Source organism: Balaenoptera ricei, chromosome 11 (assembly GCF_028023285.1).
Source record: "Balaenoptera ricei isolate mBalRic1 chromosome 11, mBalRic1.hap2, whole genome shotgun sequence".
NCBI classification, from domain to species: domain Eukaryota; kingdom Metazoa; phylum Chordata; class Mammalia; order Artiodactyla; family Balaenopteridae; genus Balaenoptera; species Balaenoptera ricei.
This window is the reverse complement of record NC_082649.1, coordinates 20541505-20560278: the sequence shown is the minus strand read 5'-3', so window position 1 is coordinate 20560278 and position 18774 is coordinate 20541505. Positions and strand designations below refer to the sequence as shown.

Sequence of the window (18774 nt, the reverse complement as noted above, 5' to 3'; positions counted from 1 at the left end):
TTGAAACTAAATATAAAATTCGGCTTCTAAGAGAGATATGGTAGAGGAGGAAGCCGTAGGACGGAAATGCTGAGCTGGGCCCACACCCCCTTTATCCACACAGACTAATGCCTTGAGGGAGCGAATGAGTCATAGAAGCTGAAGAAGCAACTGCCGTTCTTCCAAAATACCCAGAGAGAGGCAACGACAGACCATGGGCAGGCAAGTGAGAGGGGCATGAGCTCTCTGGGAAAGTGGAGATAAACCCTCAACAAGTAGGATGGACATTGAAAGGAGGGGAGAAAGTTCACTGTCATGTGCCACCCGGCCTGGGTACTTGGAGGGATGGCCTTAAAAAGTATTTTAATAAAAAAGAGGTTTTTGAGGTGTCAATGCCAAATTGTTCTCTCTTAAAACCTAACAGTATCACTCTTTCCTCTCAAAATGTTTGCCTTTTCATAGCATCGAACAAACAACTGAGATCCTGTTGTGTCTCTCACCTGCTGAAGTTGCCAATCTCAAGGAAGGAGTCAATTTTGTTCGAAATAAGAGCACTGGCAAAGATTACATCTTATATAAAAGTAAGAGCCACCTGCGAGCATGCAAGAATATGTGCAAGCACCAAGGAGGCCTGTTCATAAAAGATATCGAGGACTTAGACGGAAGGTAACATGAGTCCTTTGCTTTCTCCCTGGTGACCCTTCTTACAATTAGATTTGGCAGGAGGTGTGCTCATTGAGAAATCAAATGAACCAACTGACAAATTATTTCTTTTAGCAAATTCATAACTTTTACTTGTCCTCACTGAGGCAAATCTCTGATCTCAAAATGTTATGACCTTTTTTTTTTTTTTTTTAAATGTTATGACCTTTACTTAATTTCCCACTCTCTCTTAAGAACTCTAATTGAAAATTGATTCCTAGCTTGATAAACAGTGAAATTTCTAAGGTACATGTGTCTGTGTGTGTGAATGAGTGGTTGGGTGTATGTAACAGCTTTTATTTTTCAGGACTCAAGCCTCCTTTGGGTTTCCTTTCCCGCTCCCCCAGAAGTATGAGTGGGGCAGGCCCTTATCCAAACTCTGCTAGAGAGCAGATAGACTTGCCCTGACTGCCTCATGGTGATTAAAAACCCAAAATGGCAGAGCCCCAACTGTACCTGCCCTGAACAGCAGCTCTTCTAATCATTTCTTGGAAGAACTAGTGTTGGTACCCCTCTCTCCCCCTTGATGAAGCCTACATATAGATCACCTTCCTCCCCAGTTCAGGGGCAATACCAAGACAGGATGGTTGTGGGTTTTGTCTGTTTGTTTGTTTTCAGTGACTGCCAAAGAGATAGCAGCACCGCCTGGCAGAGACAGGGGCAGTTCTGGGTGAGGGATGAGATAGCAGCACCGCCTGGCAGAGACAGGGGCAGTTTTGGGTGAGGGATGAGATAGCAGCACCGCCTGGCAGAGACAGGGGCAGTTCTGGGTGAGGGATGCTTTGTCAGCCTGATGCTCAACACTGGCAACAAATGAGTGGTTGACCGCACCTTTCCAAGCTTTGCTTCAGCCTAACTTGACCTGGGTGCTTTTTAGCCATTCCCATGTCAGGCTTGACCTCCACTGTGTTGTTGATCTGATTTCTCGGGTCATCTGTGGGCAGTTTAGTGCAGGTGGACTCAGAGGGAGCTGCGTAGTTTTCTAAGAGCTCCCTGCTATAATCGTATAGAAGACCATCACCCAAGTCTAGAATGTTCTTACACCTGCACACAGATTTGCTTCACTGCATACTTAGTTTCAGGGCCTAGACGCACACTATTAGATTTCTAAATGTTCATAAACACTGCTGCACCTGTAGCTTGCTTGGCTCCTCCGATGGGGTTGCTAGATTAGGCAAATAGAAGGCACCCAGTTAAATTTGCATTTCAGATAAACAACGAATATAGTTTTAGCATAGATAGGTTCCAAGTATTGCATGGGACACAGTTTTAGCGACAGTTCTACTCTAGGAGAGCCTCATGGTTATTTGCTGACAGCCCTGTTTGGAGTCCCTTCCATCTTCTCAGTGGATTCAAGTTAGGGAAACCTCAGACATGGCTTGTTCTGTCACTGGTAAGTTTCTGCAGGCACTCTTGGACCTTGAGGCTTTCTGACTGTTGCGGTTTGGGGACTCCACGTTTCCTCTCTCCCTTTCTCTCCTTAGTGGGCTTTTCACATGGTGCTCCCTGAGCCAGCCGTTTAAGGAAGTGTTGCAGCTTTGTGATTAGGAGCATGATCTCTTCTCACAACCTGCCCTGTTCAGAAGCCTGCCCCCACCATGTACCAGCTCTGTGACCTTGGACAAGTTTCTTAGCCTTTCTGGACCTCAATCCTCTCCTCTATACAGTGAAATTGAGAGTATTACCTACTCTGTCTGACTGCTGAGAGGATTAAGTGATTTCAAATACATAAAGCACTTAAAGCAATGTCTGGCCATATGATAAGTGCTCAATAAATGTCAATTACATTTGCTGTTATTACTCTGTCATGAGCTTCTAGTGTAGCTTAGGAACAGAGGTTATTTACAGGAATTCAGATTGTTCTTGAACCTGGCTGGCTCATCTTAACAGAGTGATTGCTTTGCCACATGCTGGCCTTTCTCTCCTTCACCCAAAGCCTTGGGGGTGATTGATCCTAGTTTCACCCTATTCTGTTGGCAGGCTAACCTAGAGCTGGCATTGTCTTAGCGCTCCGGCACATGAGGAACCAGATTTATCTCCTGCACATTCTCCCAGCTTTATTCCCAGATGCAGCTCACCAAGCATTGATGTGCTGAAACTCCATCCTCAGCATAACTCACACCCTATACTCCCCCATCCATCGCTCCAAATTTGACTGCTTCTCTGTGTAGCAATTCACCCGAGGAATCTCTCACCTAGGAGACAGTCAAGAGTAATGACTTACCTCTTCTACCCTCCCTACATTTTTCTTCTTCACACATTTTTCCTAGCCATTTTTCTTCTTCACACGTAACCAACGTCAGCAACTCTCATAAGCTGTGGTTCTCATTTTCTAAATCTAACAACTTTTCCCAACCTCTTTGCACATGAAGCTGTCGCCTCCCTCCTGTCTACTTGCTGCCTATGAACAGTTAAGATCCTGCCACGTTTCCCCTTTAATGACCCAGCATGCTCAATAGCTGCGTTTGGAATGTTCTCAAGTTTTGAAATGTTGTTGGCTACTCATTGATGAGAAAGTAGATGTTTCAGAATAATCCTCTATAAATTGAAGTGTGGAATATGTTTTTTGCCTTATTACTAGAAAAGAGCATGAAAAATTCTTGATATAATGAAGCTTGGAAAAATCAGTGTAATTTACTGATATATAAGTTAAAATAGACATTGTTAGATTTAAAAATCTGATGTTTCCGGTTTGAGACATATTTGTTTGTAAAAAAAATTCTTTAACTGTGAAAAAAAAAAAACTTCACAAGAAACACTACCAAAATAGGGAGGAAATGGAACTTTTATGCCTCATCTTCCACCACCACAACCCCCTTCACGGTCTGGTAAGAAATAGAAAAAAATTTACCAAGCCTCCTATTTTGCTGCAGTCTGATTCTCATTCTGAAATAGGGTTGCCAGAGTTAGCAAATAAAAATGCAGAACACTCAGTTAAATTGCAGATAAATGACGAATTTCCAGTATATGTCATATATTGTGTGAGTTGTGTTTTTAAATTATTTCTTATTTATCTGAAATTCATACTTAACTGGGCATCCTGTATTTTATCTGGCAACCATGCTCTGAAATCTTAAACTACAAGGAGGTCTTTTCTCTTCCTGAAAACTTGAGTTGAACTTAGGTTTAGCACACTATACTAGGGGCTAAGGGTTGTAAAGTGATTATAAATCATAGATATGTCTTTATGACTGCATTCTTTCCTCATATTGGCCCCAGTTGAATCTTAACCAACTTAGCTTTTGTATGAGAGCCATCCCTAAAGATGACTTTATTCTGATGGCTCTGTTGATCTCTAACACATATTATTTTGTGACATGGCATTTATCTTCACTTTTAAAATTACCTACTGATGATTAATCTATATTTCCTTGGATATTTGAGTATGAGCTATTAGTAGCTTTTCTTTCATGCATTTTATGTTCAACCAACTACAGTTGTTTATAATGCATTTAAGCCTAATAAGATTAATTTTTATTTTCACCATTTCATAAACCTAAGTATAATTTTTCATCCAGGTCTGTAAGATGCACAAAACACAACTGGAAGTTGGATGTGAGCACCATGAAGTATATCAATCCTCCAGGCAGCTTCTGTCAAGATGAACTGGGTAAATATCATCTATATCGATCAACGTTTTCTGCTATTATTATTATTGGGATCCTTCTTGTCAACTTGTTTCCAATCTCACTTGAAGCTTTGAGTATATTCTGATTTTAAACTATGGACATTAGGTCTTTTAAAAATAATTAACACTGAAAATTCTAAACAGGATTTCTCCAAAAGATCCCTTCATTCATTCATTTGTTCAGTAAGTATTTGATGAGAACTTACCAGGTGTAAACATTGTATTGGGTATTAAGAGATACAAAGATGGGTAAGATAGAGTCAGTGTAAATGAGATGATATTAACATGAGGTGGTGGCAAAGACAAGCCTGTGAACAACTAAGATCAGGGATACTCTAGGTTTCTTTGGTACAGTGTACTATAGAATAGTGGCTCTGAATATTCTATCAGTGAAAACACACAAGATAGATATTCAAGTGCGTGATCTTTTCAACAGTTATAATGAAACTTCACAGTTTCAGTTGGGAAATAAAGTCCTTCAAATTCCATGGCTCTTTCTGGCATAGGTAAGATGCTACAGTTTACATGTGATTCCCGGTATGCTGGCTCCACTTCTACTTTTTCCTTCCTCCTACTCAAGAAAGCAGGTAGAAATATGAGTAAGGAGGGCTTAGTAATAGGAATAAATTTGTCTTTCACCTAAGTGATTAAAAGCGTGTTTTATCAGTAGAAAAAGTTACTTGGGAAGATTCTTAAAACTGCTCATGCACACTGTTTCAGAATGTCTGTTATAAGAATAAAAATATAGATTTGATCTAATTGGGGGAATCATAGAAAGCTTCATGCCAGAGATGGCATTTGTGTTGGGTTTTGAAAGATGGGCAGAATTTCATCAGGCAGAGAAGAGAAAGGAGGACATTTCTGGTAGAGGGGACAGCTTGGGCTGTTTTAGTTTATTTGGGGCCAAATGTGTAGTTTAGTTGGCTGGAGTACAGGGTATGTGCATCAAAGTAGTAGAACATAAGATTTCAAAGGTACATTGTAGGGAGGGCCTTGAATGTAGTTGAAGAATCATGACCTAGTCCAGAATGTTATTAAGTGTGTGTTAGGTGTAGTATTAGGCACTTTGTTTGAATTATTTCACGTTATCTTCACATTGACAATGCAGTAATGGGACTCAGTAATGGAGAGTCATTTTACCACCAAATTGTTCAACCCATCTGCCTCTGTGCCTGCACATCCTTCCTTGACTCCTGTGACAGTTGACAGTGGCTGCACTGACCCTGCTCCTATGGCTCGCCCTGCTCTCGCACCCTGGATCCCACCTCGCACCTACTTGAGGACTTCCCTCCTGCAACTGTCCTTCTCTCTCCTGTATCATAAATTTTGTCTTTGCCTATTAACCCACATGTACACACACACACACACACACACACGCACGCGCCCTAGTGTTCAGATAAGCCCTCTTATGTTTCCATTTCTCCAACTGTCTAAACAGCTAAACCCCTTGAAACAGGCATCTCACACTCATTGTCTCTGCTCCTTCCCCTCCCATCATCTCTCAGTGGAGCTTCCATCCCTACCACTCCGCCAACACTGCTCATGTCAAGGTCACCAGTTTGCTAAATTCAGTGGTCGCTTTGCCATGGCCATTGTACTCAGACTCTCGGCATGCAGCACAGCGGCCCACTCTCTCCTTAATATGCAGCTGACCCTTGAACAATGCGGTTTGAACTGCACGGATATTTTCCAATAGTAAATACTATAGGACTACACCAGCCAAGGTTGGTTGAATCTGTGGATGCAGAGGAACCGTGGTTAAGAAGGGCCAACTATTGAGTTCTACATGAATTGACTTCTTTTATATATATATATTTTTTATTTATTTATTCGGTTGTGCTGGTTCTTAGTTGTGGCATGTGTGCTCCTTAGTTGCGGCATGTGAGCTCTTAGCTGCAGCATGCATGTGGGATCTAGTTCCCTGACCAGGGATCGAACCCCGGCCCCCTGCATTGGGAGCACGGAATCTTAACCACTGCGCCACCAGGGAAGTCCCATGAATTGATTTCTAATAGGCATTACAAGCTGCAGCCAAAACAGAACTCCTAATGGCCAAGCCCAGCTTATCCCCAGACCTGTCCCTCCTCCAGCCTTCTCCATCTTGGTAAATGACGCTGCTTCCACTCAACTGAACAAAACCTGGTGGTCACTCTTGAGTCTTCTTTTTCCTTAAACCCCCATATCCAAACCATTAATAAATCCTGTGCCAAAACACCTTCAGAATCCATCCACTTCTCTCCGTCTGCACTGTCTCCAACCAAGTGCAAGTCACAGTCACCTTTTGTCTGCACAACTGGCCTCCCTGCTTCCAGCTTGCTTCCTGCAGTCCATCCTGCTTACAGCACACAGCTTGATATTTTATTTTATTTTTGTTAATTTAATTTTATTTTATATTGGAGAATAGTTGATTTACAATGTTGTGTTAGTTTCAGGCTGGTTAGTACCAGACTGATATTTTAAAAATTCAAATAAATTCATGTCATTCCCCTGCTTAAAACTCTCCAGTGAGCTTCCTATCACACTGAAGAAGGTGCATCCCTTTGACCCGGCAATTCCACGTCCGAGACCATATGCCTAAGATCTTAATAATCACTGATATGTCAAAAGATATGGCTATGAGAATGTTCATTCACAGCAATACTATCTACAAAAGAGAAAAATTGAAAACAATTTAAAGACTATAAATAATTCCACTGTGTCTTAAAAGTGATACTATTGAAGAAACTAAAATAATAAGAGTGATTTTTGATAAATAAAGCAGATTATAAATATTACATATAGTATGGCCCTATTCTGAAAAAACATGTACGCATAAGCACCTATGGATGGGGGCAGGCTGACCACTGGTTACCTGTGAGGGGAGCTGAATAGTGGGCTTCCTGGGCTGGACCTCCAGTCTGGGAACTTTGATTACACTACCTCTACATCTTTTTCAGGCTATAATTATTGTATATGGAATAGGCTATCAGGGCCAGTGCTGTCCAGGTGTCTCGGTGAGACCAACTCCTAATCACTTTTTAAAGAAGGGTCTGACCTGCAAAGGCATTCTCCCAGTTCCCAGAGCAGAGATGTCACTTACTGAGGTGCATGTCCTTTTCCGGTCACCCCCCAAAAGAGATAGAATGCTATTCTGGGGAAAGTTGCTAATTGCTTTGACTACAAGTTCATCCTCCCCCTGCCCCTCAAAGGGATGCCTCGGTTACTAGGTTCTTTTGCCAGTAAGCCTCATCCCATGTCTGTTGACCTAGCCTAGGAAACCTGCAGACTGCATTGTTAGCAGGAACTGTACAAATACTGTTAAATTTATTTGGCAGAAAACAGGTGAGAAGCAAAGGTTTGAACATATCAAACTGTTTGTGTAAGTGAAAGGACAATAGACTATCAACTTTATGAGTATGTAACCCAGAAATCTGCTTAGGGACCTTTATAAAACCTCTAAGTCTTTTGGACAAGACCTATAGTGAGACATTATAGCAAAGTGGTTAAGAGTGAATGGCGCAGGACAGCCTGGGTTCAGATCCTGATGCTCAAACACACAATTAAATGACTTGGGGCAAGTTAGTCAATCTCTTTGTTCTTTAGTTTCCTCACTAGGATATAATATTGGTAGTAACTATCTTATTGCGTTGTTGAAAGAATTTTCAAAGTGAGCAGCTGTTAAATTCTCAGAACTTGGTACACAGAGCATAATGTTTTATTTGTATATGTATGTCTCAAATAATCTGCACATCACCCCTGTAACTGGGACCTTAGGAGCAGGAGGAAGGGATTTCCCACCCAGCAGAAAATTGGATCAATTGGAAAATAGATCGAGGCTGGGAACTGATGCAGAGGGCTGATGTTTGCTGCTGTGGCAGGTGAAGGGCAGGGCTAGAGGTGGCAGCAGGGTCAGTGGAGGGCTGGAGATAACAAGACCCACTGAAGTTTTTAGCCTTTGCTCCAGTGAGGAAACGCTGTGAGAGTGGAAAATTTTGTTAACAGAGCCCACTTTTCAGTCCAGTGCTACTTACACTGTAGTGATTTCCTACCACACCCCAAGAAAGAGAAGGATGGCTTGATCTCGTACGAACTGAGATTATTTGATTTTATTATTATTATAAATAACAATATATGGTCATCATTAAAAAGGTAAAAGTCAGGAAAGTAGAAGGAAGAAGACGCTCACTTGCACTCCCATCACCTCAAGACAACACCTGTTTTGGTATCTTCCAGTCGTCACCGAGGTCCCCTTCCTTCCTCTCCCCAGCCCTCTCCTCCTCCTTCTCTTAACTGAGATATAATTCATATACCATAAAATTCACCTTTTTAGAGTGTGCAACTCAATGGTTTTTAGTATTTTCACATGTTGTGCCATTACCACCACTATCTAATTCCAGAACATTCTCATCATCCCCAAAAGAAACCTTGTAACTATTAGCAGTCAGTCCCATTCCCCTCTTCCCTCAGCCCCTGGCCAACCACTAATCTACTTTCTGTCGCTATGGCTTTTCCTGTATTGAACCAGGCTGGCATAAACCCCACTTGGTCATGGTCATAATTATTTTTTATATTGCCAAATTGTATTTGCTAATATTTGGTTAAGGATTTTTATGTCTATATTCATAAGGAATATTGGTCTGTAGTTTTTTGTGTGTGATGTCTTTGTCTGATTTTGGGATCAGGGTAGTAATACTGCCCTCATAAAGTGAGTTAGGAAGTGTTCCCTCCTCTTCTGTTTATTGGAAGAATTTGTGAAGTTTGGTATTGATTCTTCTTTAGACATTCGGTCAAATTCACCAGTGAAGCCATCTGGGCTTGGGCTAATGTTTGTGAAGTTTTTTGTTTACTAATTAAATCTCTTTATTTGTTATGGGTCTTCTCAGATATTCTATTTCTTCTTGAGTCAATTTTGTTAGTTTGTTTCTTCCTAGGAATTTCTGCATTTCATCTGGGTTATCAATTTGTTGATATATAATATTTATTATATTTCCTATGTTCTTTTTTATTTCTGTAAGATTGATATTAATGTCCCCCTTTTCATTCCTGATTTTAGTAATTTGAAACTTTTCTCTTTTTTCTTGGTTAGTCTAGCTAAAGGATTGGAAATTTTGTTAATCTTTTCAAAGAACAAACTTTTGTTTTCATTGATTTTCTCTTGTTTTTCTAGTCTCAATTCCGTTTATTTTAGCTCTAATTTTTTAATATTTCCTTCCTTTTGTTTGCTTTGGGTTTAGTTTGCTCTTCTTTTTCTAATTTCATAAGGTGGAAGGTTCGGTTTTTTACTTGAGATCTTTTTTATTATAGGTGTGTTCCTTTTATGCACTGCACTGTTTTAGCTGCATTCCATAAGTTTCAGAATATTATGTTTTCATTTTTCCTTGTCACAAAGTATTTTCTCATTTTTCTTGTGATCGTCCTCCTTAAACCATTTGTATTTAGAAGTATGTTGTCTGATTTCTACATATTTGTGAATTTTCCAACTTTCTTCTCTTATTGGTATCTAATTTCATTTCATCGTGGTCAGAGAACATACTTTATATGACTTGATCCTTTTTACTTTATTTTATGGCCTAACGTATGGTTTGTACTGGTTTGTGGAGAATATTCTGCATGTACTGGAGAAGAATGTGTATTTTATTGTTGGGTGGAGTGTTCTGTCTATGTCTGTTGGGTCTGGTTGGTTTATAGTATTGTTTGAGTCTTCTATTTCCTTGTTGATCTTCTATCTAGTTGTTCCAACTTCCAGTCATCTTTTTAAGCATACTTTTACAAATAATTATAATTATTCTATATATTAGTTTTGCATCCTTTTTTTTGTCTTGTTAATTTATTATATTAGTCATATTATGTCAGATTCTATATATACATAATTTTAAAGTATGCTTACATTAAATATTAACTTAAATAATTTATTTAGCCATTTCTCTGTTGTTGGAATTTAGGCTGTTCACAGATTTTTTTTTTTTTTTTTTTTTGCCATCAAAACCAAAACTGTGATCTTTCTGCTTAAGAACTTCTCTGTTTTTGGAGTTTTTTCTGTAAGATAGGTGAATTACTGGTAACAGGGTATGACTAATTAATGCTTTTACCCATATTTAACACCTCATACATCGTAACATAAAGATGGGCTTCACATGGACTAATAGCCTAAATGAAAAAGGTCAGACTGTAAAAGTAACAGAAGAAATGTAGAATATCTTTGTGACCTAGAAATTGGTAGCACTTCCTGACTCTTCAAACAATACTTCAGAAGTACAGCTCAAAGGATAACCCCCCCACCAAGACACACACACACACACACACACACACACACACACACACACATGTACACACACACACAAAACCCTGGTGAATGTGATTTCATCAGCACTAAAGATTTCTGCTAATTGGAGGACACCATGGACAAAGTTAAAAGACGTATGACAGTTTGGGTGACTATTTTGCAATATTGGCAACCAACAAGGGAATATTATCTAGCATATAGGAGGAAGTAATGCAAATTGACAAGAAAAAGATAGGAAACCCAATATAAAAATGCAGAAAGGATATGAACTAGCATTTTACAGAAGAATCCGCAAAGGTCAATAAGCCCATGAAGATATGCTCAAACTCGTTAATTATCAGAAAACTGCAAAGTAAAGCAATGAGGTGTTACTCTATGTCTTTTTGACTGATAGAAAGAAACGAAGGTGCCGCAGAATGTTGTCAGAGATATAAGGGTATAGAAATAGTCATGCCTGTGGTGGGAATGTGGCTGGTACAGCCACGCTAGAGAGGAACCCGACAGTGACTAGTCAGGGGAGGTTTATGAATACGCCATGACCCATCACTCCCATTCCTCTTTGTATACCAAAGAAACCTTGTTGTGGCAGAGTCTATGGGTCCACCACTGGGAGAGTGAATCAGTAAAATGCGGTGAACCAGGGAATACTAAACTGCAGTTAGAGGAAATGGACTAGATGTACATGTGGTAACATGAATGAATCTTAAAAACAGGGTATTGAGTGAAAAAGAGTAAGAAACAGACTGGAGACCCAATACCGTTTATATAAACTAAAGATGCACATATACAATATAATACATATTTTGCATGACCCTTCAAATTGTAGCCTGTAGGGGAGGAGGAGGAAATAAGAGTGGGAAACAGAGATAAAGGGAATAAGTAAGTTAAGTAAGTAAGTAGCTTTGCCTGGACCGAATATCATGTGTCATGAACTGAAAAATATGATTAGCACAGTCGTCTTTACTTGAGGTACTAAATGAATGAATGAGTCCATTATTCATTCATTCATTCTTTAATATGTATTGCATTACAATCCATTTTTTAGAATGAACCAGTTTTTGTTCCCTCTAACTAGTTAATAAGCCTGCCTTTTCTCTTCATGCCTTACCAGCTCAGGGCATTCTTACTTTTTCAGACTTTCCTCGTTTGAGTCAAAAAGAGCATTGTTGTTTTAAATTACACTTGTTTCTCAAATATGTTGCTAATATTTTCCAAACATGTTTGCCAATTTTCTTTGGTGGTAGAACTTTTTCATTTTACATTTGTATCTGTTCAGATTTTCCACTGGAATTGTTTCCATTGCTATTAAACTTAGAAGTCCTCCCTTTGATATTCTATTTTTTCATACTTTTTAACCACTTGGTTGCTTTTCTTTGTGTCTTTAATCAACTGGAATACTTAGCTAAACAGTTGCACAGCACCGTTGTTAGATAGCCCTTCCTTTTCCACCAATCTATGATCCCACTCTTAGAATATTAAACTGTTATTTAATTAGGATCCTCTCCTTGACCGTCCTTATGCCAATAATCAATGATTTAATTATTACAGTTTTCTAAAATGTTTTTGCTCTAATTCTTCTTCATTATTCTTCCTTATAAAAAGATTTTAATGAATTCCATTTGTTTGTTCTTCTGGATAAATATTAAGTTATAACCCAAATAACCTAGATTGCATCAGTTTGTGCAGTCAAAATAAGGATAACACATTCTCCTGCTTTATAGAGGCAGGGAGTTGGCAGATGTTATGCTTTTCTTCCATGCATAAATGCATTATCTTTGTGCGAGGGGCATAAAAACTTTTATGGTGTTTGCTTTGAAATAATAGTTAAGAGTTACAGACTCTTATTTTTTTCTGCTTTTCTTGAGAGAGAACAATTCTAAAGAAGGAAAATCCTTAAGAGTGGATATCAATGCAGTTTTCTGAGAGTCTTCCATAATGCCTTGTATTTTCGAAATGGTATTTGCTAGTATATAATTTTGTTTGTCCAATACTGAACTTTCTTTTTAACTCTTCATTCTTGGAAGGTAAAATAATTGCCATAATAATTATATTATTTTTCAAATCCCTTCTCTGTGCCAGGCATAGTGCTAGACACTATAGGATTTATTATATAATTTAATCCCTACAACAACTCTGCAAAGTATGTATCATGATCCTATTTTACAGATCAGGAAACTGCAGCCCAGGAAGCTGATAATAGGCAGCCCAGTCATAATCCCAACCCAGATGTTTCCAAATCCAGCATTCTTTCTATTTCATGACACTGTTCTCTGGCAATCATATAGCCTGGAAATAATAATATGTATCTTTATTATATCACTTGCATTTTCAAGGACATAGTTTAATAAGAATAGTGCTATTAAGCATCCTTTGTGTGTTCCTGATTTTATTAAGAAAGCCAATTGTGTTTTACTATTAAATAAGTTGATAACTATTACTAGGAAAAATATTAATTAATATGCTTCTATTACACTCTTAAGCAATATTTAAAAGGTGTAAAAATAACAGAGTGAACAACCATGTGCCCAGTGCTCAGCTTAAGACATAAAACATTAACAGCAGAAGATCTTTAAATACCTTTCCTTGATCATATTACATACCCCCTCATCCCCCAGAGGTAATCACTCTTCTGAATTTGGGGTTTCAGGATAGTGATTCTTAATTACTGTATTAGTTACATTCACAAAAGGAAAAAAGATGGCACCCTCAAATTGGGATGATTTGTAGAGCGTGTTTTCATCAAAGGATATTTTATAAGGTGTGGATGTGGGAGAATCACAGGGAAGGTGGAGTAACCTGGAGTTGATAACAACCAAATTATCTGTCTTTAGGCCCAAAGGGATGAGGGGGGAGCAGTTTCCAGAATCTGGAAGAAGAGAGAGTCATAAAGAATTGGCTTCTATGAGATGAGCAGTGACCTCTGTCCATGCCCAGAGCATAACTAGTTCAAGGTGACCTTACAGGGAAAGAGGCAGAGGTATTAGCGACCCAACCTCACTGAGTTCTCTTACCATCTCACCCTGGAGCTTCCCAATAGCCAAACTCACCTAAAAGGAGGAGAGAGTGGGAACCCTTTGATGTGGTCCAGCTAAGTCAACCTCCTGAAGGAGACAGTAGGTGGACAAGGGTGGAGACAGGTAGAGAAGAGGGGGTTTGTAGGGACCAACTGAAGCTATCTGGTGCGATCATGTTTCTAGCTTTTAAAATGCTCTTTTAAAAATGAAAAAGTAGGGGCTTCCCTGGTGGCGCAGTGGTTGAGAGTCCGCCTGCCAATGCAGGGGACACGGGTTCGAGCCCTGGTCTGGGAGGATCCCACATGCCGCGGAGCGACTAGGCCCGTGAGCCACAATTGCTGAGCCTGCGCGTCTGGAGCCTGTGCTCCGCAACAAGAGAGGCCAATAGTGAAAAGGCCCGCGCACCGCGATGAAGAGTGGCCCCCACTTGCCACAACTAGAGAAAGCCCTCGCACAGAAACGAAGACCCAACACAGCCATAAATAAATAAATAAATAAAATTAAAAAAAAAAAAAACTAATTTAAAAAAAAAAAAAATGAAAAAGTAATATACTTTATTTGGGGCTTTTGTTGAGATAATCTTATATCTAAATTTCCCAACTTGAGGTGCCCAGTCTGGGCCGGAGCAGTGCCTGGGTTGGGAAAGGGGGCTGTGCACCCCAAGAGAGTCTTGGGAGACATGGAATGATGACCATTAATTAATCAATTAACTCAACAGATATTTAACAAATGCCAATTGTGAGTCAGGCAACGTTCTTGGCACACTACTGACAGAGCATCAAACAAACCACGATGCCAGCTCTCACAGAGCTCATAGTCTTATAGGGGAGACAGACCATAAGCAAACAATATACAATACGTCCAGTGACAATAGGGCTGGGAAGAAAAAAATGAGGGTAGAGGGCCGGAGAGTGCTCTTTGAGATGGAGTGGTCAGAAGGCCCTGTCTGATAATATGACAGCTGAGTCCCAGATGAAGCCAGGTAGTGGGCAGTGCTGATACTGAGGAGAGCTTTCCAAGGAGATCGTCTAAATGTGTTATCAGTGTTGTCAGGGGCAGAGAGGGAGAATATGTAGCCACGAGGGTGCAGCTAGGGCAGTGAGAGAGCAAAACAGACTTTAGGGGACGTAATTCTTTAAGTTTTCAACTCTTCTTTCTTACAGTCCCTCAAGTTGACCTTGAAAATTGAAATTTGACAGCATATATAAGTTTTTGTTTTCAACTATTAGGGAATATTAAAAAATGTACCATTTTTCATTTTAGGGGTAATTTTTACCTCAGTTTCTTCCATTAGCAGTTGTCTTATAGTGAGTATAATTATTCATTTGGAAAGTGTAGGCAAAACATTTTTTTTTATATGCTTTGAAGAAAGTAGGAAAATGCTTGGCTTTGAGGGCAGGGCAATGATGCCATTTCCACAGGGACTGCTTTGGTCTAGGACCTCACTTGCTTTCATTGAGCAGTTAGTAAAATTGCTGGCATTTATTAGGATGACTGTCCTTGGAGGTGGCTAGGGTTATAGATAAAAACAGTGAAGAATGGAGAAGTCAAGTAAGTTGTCCAAGGTCATCCAGCTATTAAGCTATTAAGTGGGAGAGTGAGGGCTCCAAACAGGCCATCTTTCTCCTGAGTGCATGTCCATCAGTGGTTTGCTGATGGCCTCCCAAAACAATGGGAGGGCTCTCAAATATGGTCCCGCCTCCCTCCAATTGATCCTCTCCATGTGTCTCACAGTGGTCTTCCTAAAATGAAGTTCTGATTTTAATACTCCCTTGCTATAGCATTTAGGTATTGCTTTCAGCCATTGTAATAGAAAACGCAAATAAGAGTGGCCCAATCATATCTGAGGTTTTCTTACATCACAAGAAGTTGGAAAGCAGGCAGTCTTGGGCATTACGGCTTTGGTTAATCAAGGAGCCAAGTTCCTTCTGTCTTCCCATTCTGTCATCTTTAGTATCTGACTTTTTTCCTGAGGGTCTCAAGATGGCTCCTGCTCCTCCAAGCATGGCAACCAAGTTTCACACAAGGGGCGGGGGGAAGATGAAGGGTGAACAGTCCAGATCCGTTGAGTTTGTCCCTCTTTGTCAGGAAAATAAATGTGTTCCTGGAAGTCCCACTAGTACACTTCTGCTCACATCTCACTGGGCAGAACCATATAAACTGTGCGTAGAGCTATGGCCACTCATAATTGCTAGGGGGTCTGGGAAATCATGATCTTTAGATAGGTGTATCACCACTCCTTAAAAAAAAAAAATTAGATGCTAATAGTAAAGAAGAAGGAGAAAATAGATTTTGTGCAAGCCACCAGCACGTCTGCTACAATTGCTTAAAATTCTTCATTGACCCCTCATTGCCACAAGATAAAATCCAAACTCCTCCTTAGCAGGGAATCTAGGGTCCTTCATGACCTTCTCTGACCTACCTGTCTATCCTGGCCTGGCTCAGACACCATTTTCCTCGGTCATAAATGAGTAGTCACTTTGTGCATATCAAGCTCTCTCGTGCCTCTATGCCTTTACACATGCTGTTGTCTCATCCTGTTTGCTTCACATCATCATATTTCTTTTGTTGGGCCCAGATACCTCATCTTTCAAGTCTAGCTGGAGCGTTACCTCCTACTTGAAATCGGCTTTGACTCTTAGAACCAAACTAGGTACTCCTTCCTGGACACTCCCCTAGCACCTTGAACTCATCTCTAGCAATCATTCATTTGATGGTAATGAAGCTGTTGGTGTGTAGCTGTGTCCCTGACACACTTGAGATCTCATGAGTTCCTTAAGTGTAATATGAAGAAAGAAATGAATGGGGCGCCCTCCCCGAGGCGCCGGCTGGGTGAGCTGCGCAGCTGGGGCGGAGGCTGTTCCCTCGCTCCCCCCACCCGCCCGGCCAGGCTCCAACCGCCGCCGCCTGCGCCCCCGGCCCCCGGCCCCGCGGGGCCTCCCGCCCCCATCCAGGGGGCGTCGCCACCGCCATCACCGCCGCGCTCCACGGCCCGTCAGGCGCCCTCCTTCCCTCCCTCCCTCCAGCCCGCAGGCTTGCGAGGGCGGCAGAGCGGCCCGCGGGCCATGCATTCGGCGCAGCCCGCGCCCCCGGCCCCCGCTGAGCCCCGCCGTGGCGGAGGCCATGTTCCCCGCGTTCCCTTGTACGGTGCTGCGCCCCCCTTCCCCGTGCTGGGCCTGGACTGCCGGGGGTGGGGGGCGGCCTCTCGAACTCCTTCCTCCCACCTCAGGGTCACGCCCAGAACCCCCCGCCGGTCGGGGCTGAGCTCCAGCGCGTCTTCTTTGCCTCCCAGGGCTGCGCCCCAGAGTCCATTCCAGGCCGCGCCGGCGCCCCCACCCACGCCCCAGGCCCCGGCGGCCGCGCGCCTCCAGGGTGACTTGCTCCCGGTTCTCGCCGCCGCCCAGGAGTCCACCGCGGCCGCTGCCGTTGCTGCTGCGCCCCCGGCCCCGGCCGCCGCCTCCACTGTGGACACAGCAGTTCTGAAGCAGCCCCCGGCGCCCCCTCCGCCGCCCCTGCCGGTGTCGGCGCCCGCCGCCGAGGCCGCGCCCCCTGTCTCTGCCGCCACCATCGCTGCAGCTGCGGCCAGCGCCGTCGTTGCCCCAGCCGCGACGGTCGCTGTGGCCCCAGTCGCATCTGCCTTGGAGAAGCAGCATAGAGCAAGGGGCCCTACCTCTGCGCCCTGTGCGCCAAGGAGTTCAAGAACGGCTACAGCCTCCGGAGGCACGACGCCATCCACGCGGGAGCCAAAGCCGGCTGGGTCCCCTCGGGTGCTATGAAGATGCCCACCATGGTGCCCCTGAGCCTCCTGAACGTGCCCCAGCTGAGCAGAGCCGGCGGCCGAGCGGCTGCAGTGGCCGCGGGTGCCGTGAGTGCCGTGGAAAGCGCATCCAGAAGAACCACGCCTGCGAGATGTGCGGCGAGGCCTTCCGCGACGTCTACCCTCGGAACCGACAGAAGGACCGCAGGAGCTACCACGTGTGCTCACACGACGGCGCAGTGCACAAGCCCTACAGCTGCTCCCACTGTGGCAAGAGCTTCCCCCGGCGGGATCACCTCAACAGTCACGTCAGACGAGTGCACTCAACAGACCGGCCCTTCGGATGTGAGCCCTGCGAGGCAGCTTTTGCTACGAAGTTCAAGGATCGAGTGCGGGTCCGCACAGTACGACACGAAGATAAGGCGCCGGGTCATGTGTGTGGCAAGATGTTGAGCTCGGCTTATATTTCGGACCACATGAAGGTGCGTAGCCAGGGCCCTCACCACGTCCGTGAGCTCTGCAACAAAGGCTTCACCACAGCAGCATACGTGTTGACCTCATCCTGTGCAAGCTGTGCAGCGTGCACCGCGAGACCCTGCCCAGCTGGCCGGCCACATGCGGACCCATGGGGGGGGGCGACGCCCCTGTCCCGGAGCCGCCTCCCCGGCCACAGCCCACCAGCTGAGGGGGACCCCCGCACCCACCAGGTACAGGTGAGGCCTGTCCAATGGTGGCGGCAGCCCCTTCCAGAGCTGTGGCTCCCTTTCGGGGGCCGAGGGGGTGCGTGTGAGCTCTCAGCCACTTCCCTCCCAGCCCTGGTGAGCTCCAAGTTGGTGCGGGGGAGAGGGGAGAATGGAGGAAAGTCCCTCCATACCATCTCCTCTTCCCCTGTCTCTTCCCACCAACTCCTCACTACTTGCCCCACCAACCAAGGAGCCTCCAGAAGGAAAGGAGGAAGAAATGTTTTCTTAGGGGAATTTGCTAGGTTTTAACGATTTGTTTCTCCTGCTCCTCACTTCTCCCTATCAGACCTGACCCCATATGCACACCTGGCCCCTCAGTCGTGTTGAAGCCCCCTGGACGGTGGGCAGGGGTGGCAGAGGACAGGAGCGGCCCCTGCCCTCACCCCCTCTCCTCTCTGTAACCCCCTGCCCTGCCCTTCCAGGGATTTGTGAGCCTTCTCCCTTGATGGTCCTTCTTGCTGTCCTCGTTCCAGTGCCCACCCTACTCTCTACTGCCCCTCCCTGGGGAGTTGGTGCTTTTTGTTTTTTCCAGGAGGAGGGAGGAGAGGAAGGAGGGAAATCAAAGATTCTGTCCCAGAGAGGGGGAAAGGTGACATTTGAGAAGGGGCAGAAGCAGGGAAGGCACAGTTTGTACCTTCATAAGGTGGGGTTGTTTGGGGTCAGGCCCTGCTTGAGAATCTGTCAGGGGA

At 43.4% G+C, this 18774-nt stretch overlaps 1 protein-coding gene and 1 pseudogene across 14 annotated transcripts in view; both read left to right on the top strand.

The window, feature by feature from the left end:
- LOC132374406 (cytidine monophosphate-N-acetylneuraminic acid hydroxylase) overlaps nt 1-18774 on the top strand; it is a 269930-nt gene that overhangs the window by 213262 nt on the left and 37894 nt on the right. For 9 of the 14 annotated variants that reach the window (XM_059938059.1, XM_059938058.1, XM_059938057.1 and 6 more), the window contains 3 exons: nt 104-201; nt 442-645; nt 4200-4291. In XM_059938059.1, coding sequence (XP_059794042.1) covers nt 194-201; nt 442-645; nt 4200-4291 — 304 coding nt within the window. In that variant the 5' untranslated portion in view covers nt 104-193. The remainder of the gene's footprint in view (nt 1-103; nt 202-441; nt 646-4199; nt 4292-18774) is intronic. The other 5 variants (XM_059938051.1, XM_059938053.1, XM_059938063.1 and 2 more) reach the window with 1 other exon arrangement.
- Nucleotides 16709-18164, top strand: LOC132374408 (myc-associated zinc finger protein-like; annotated as a pseudogene).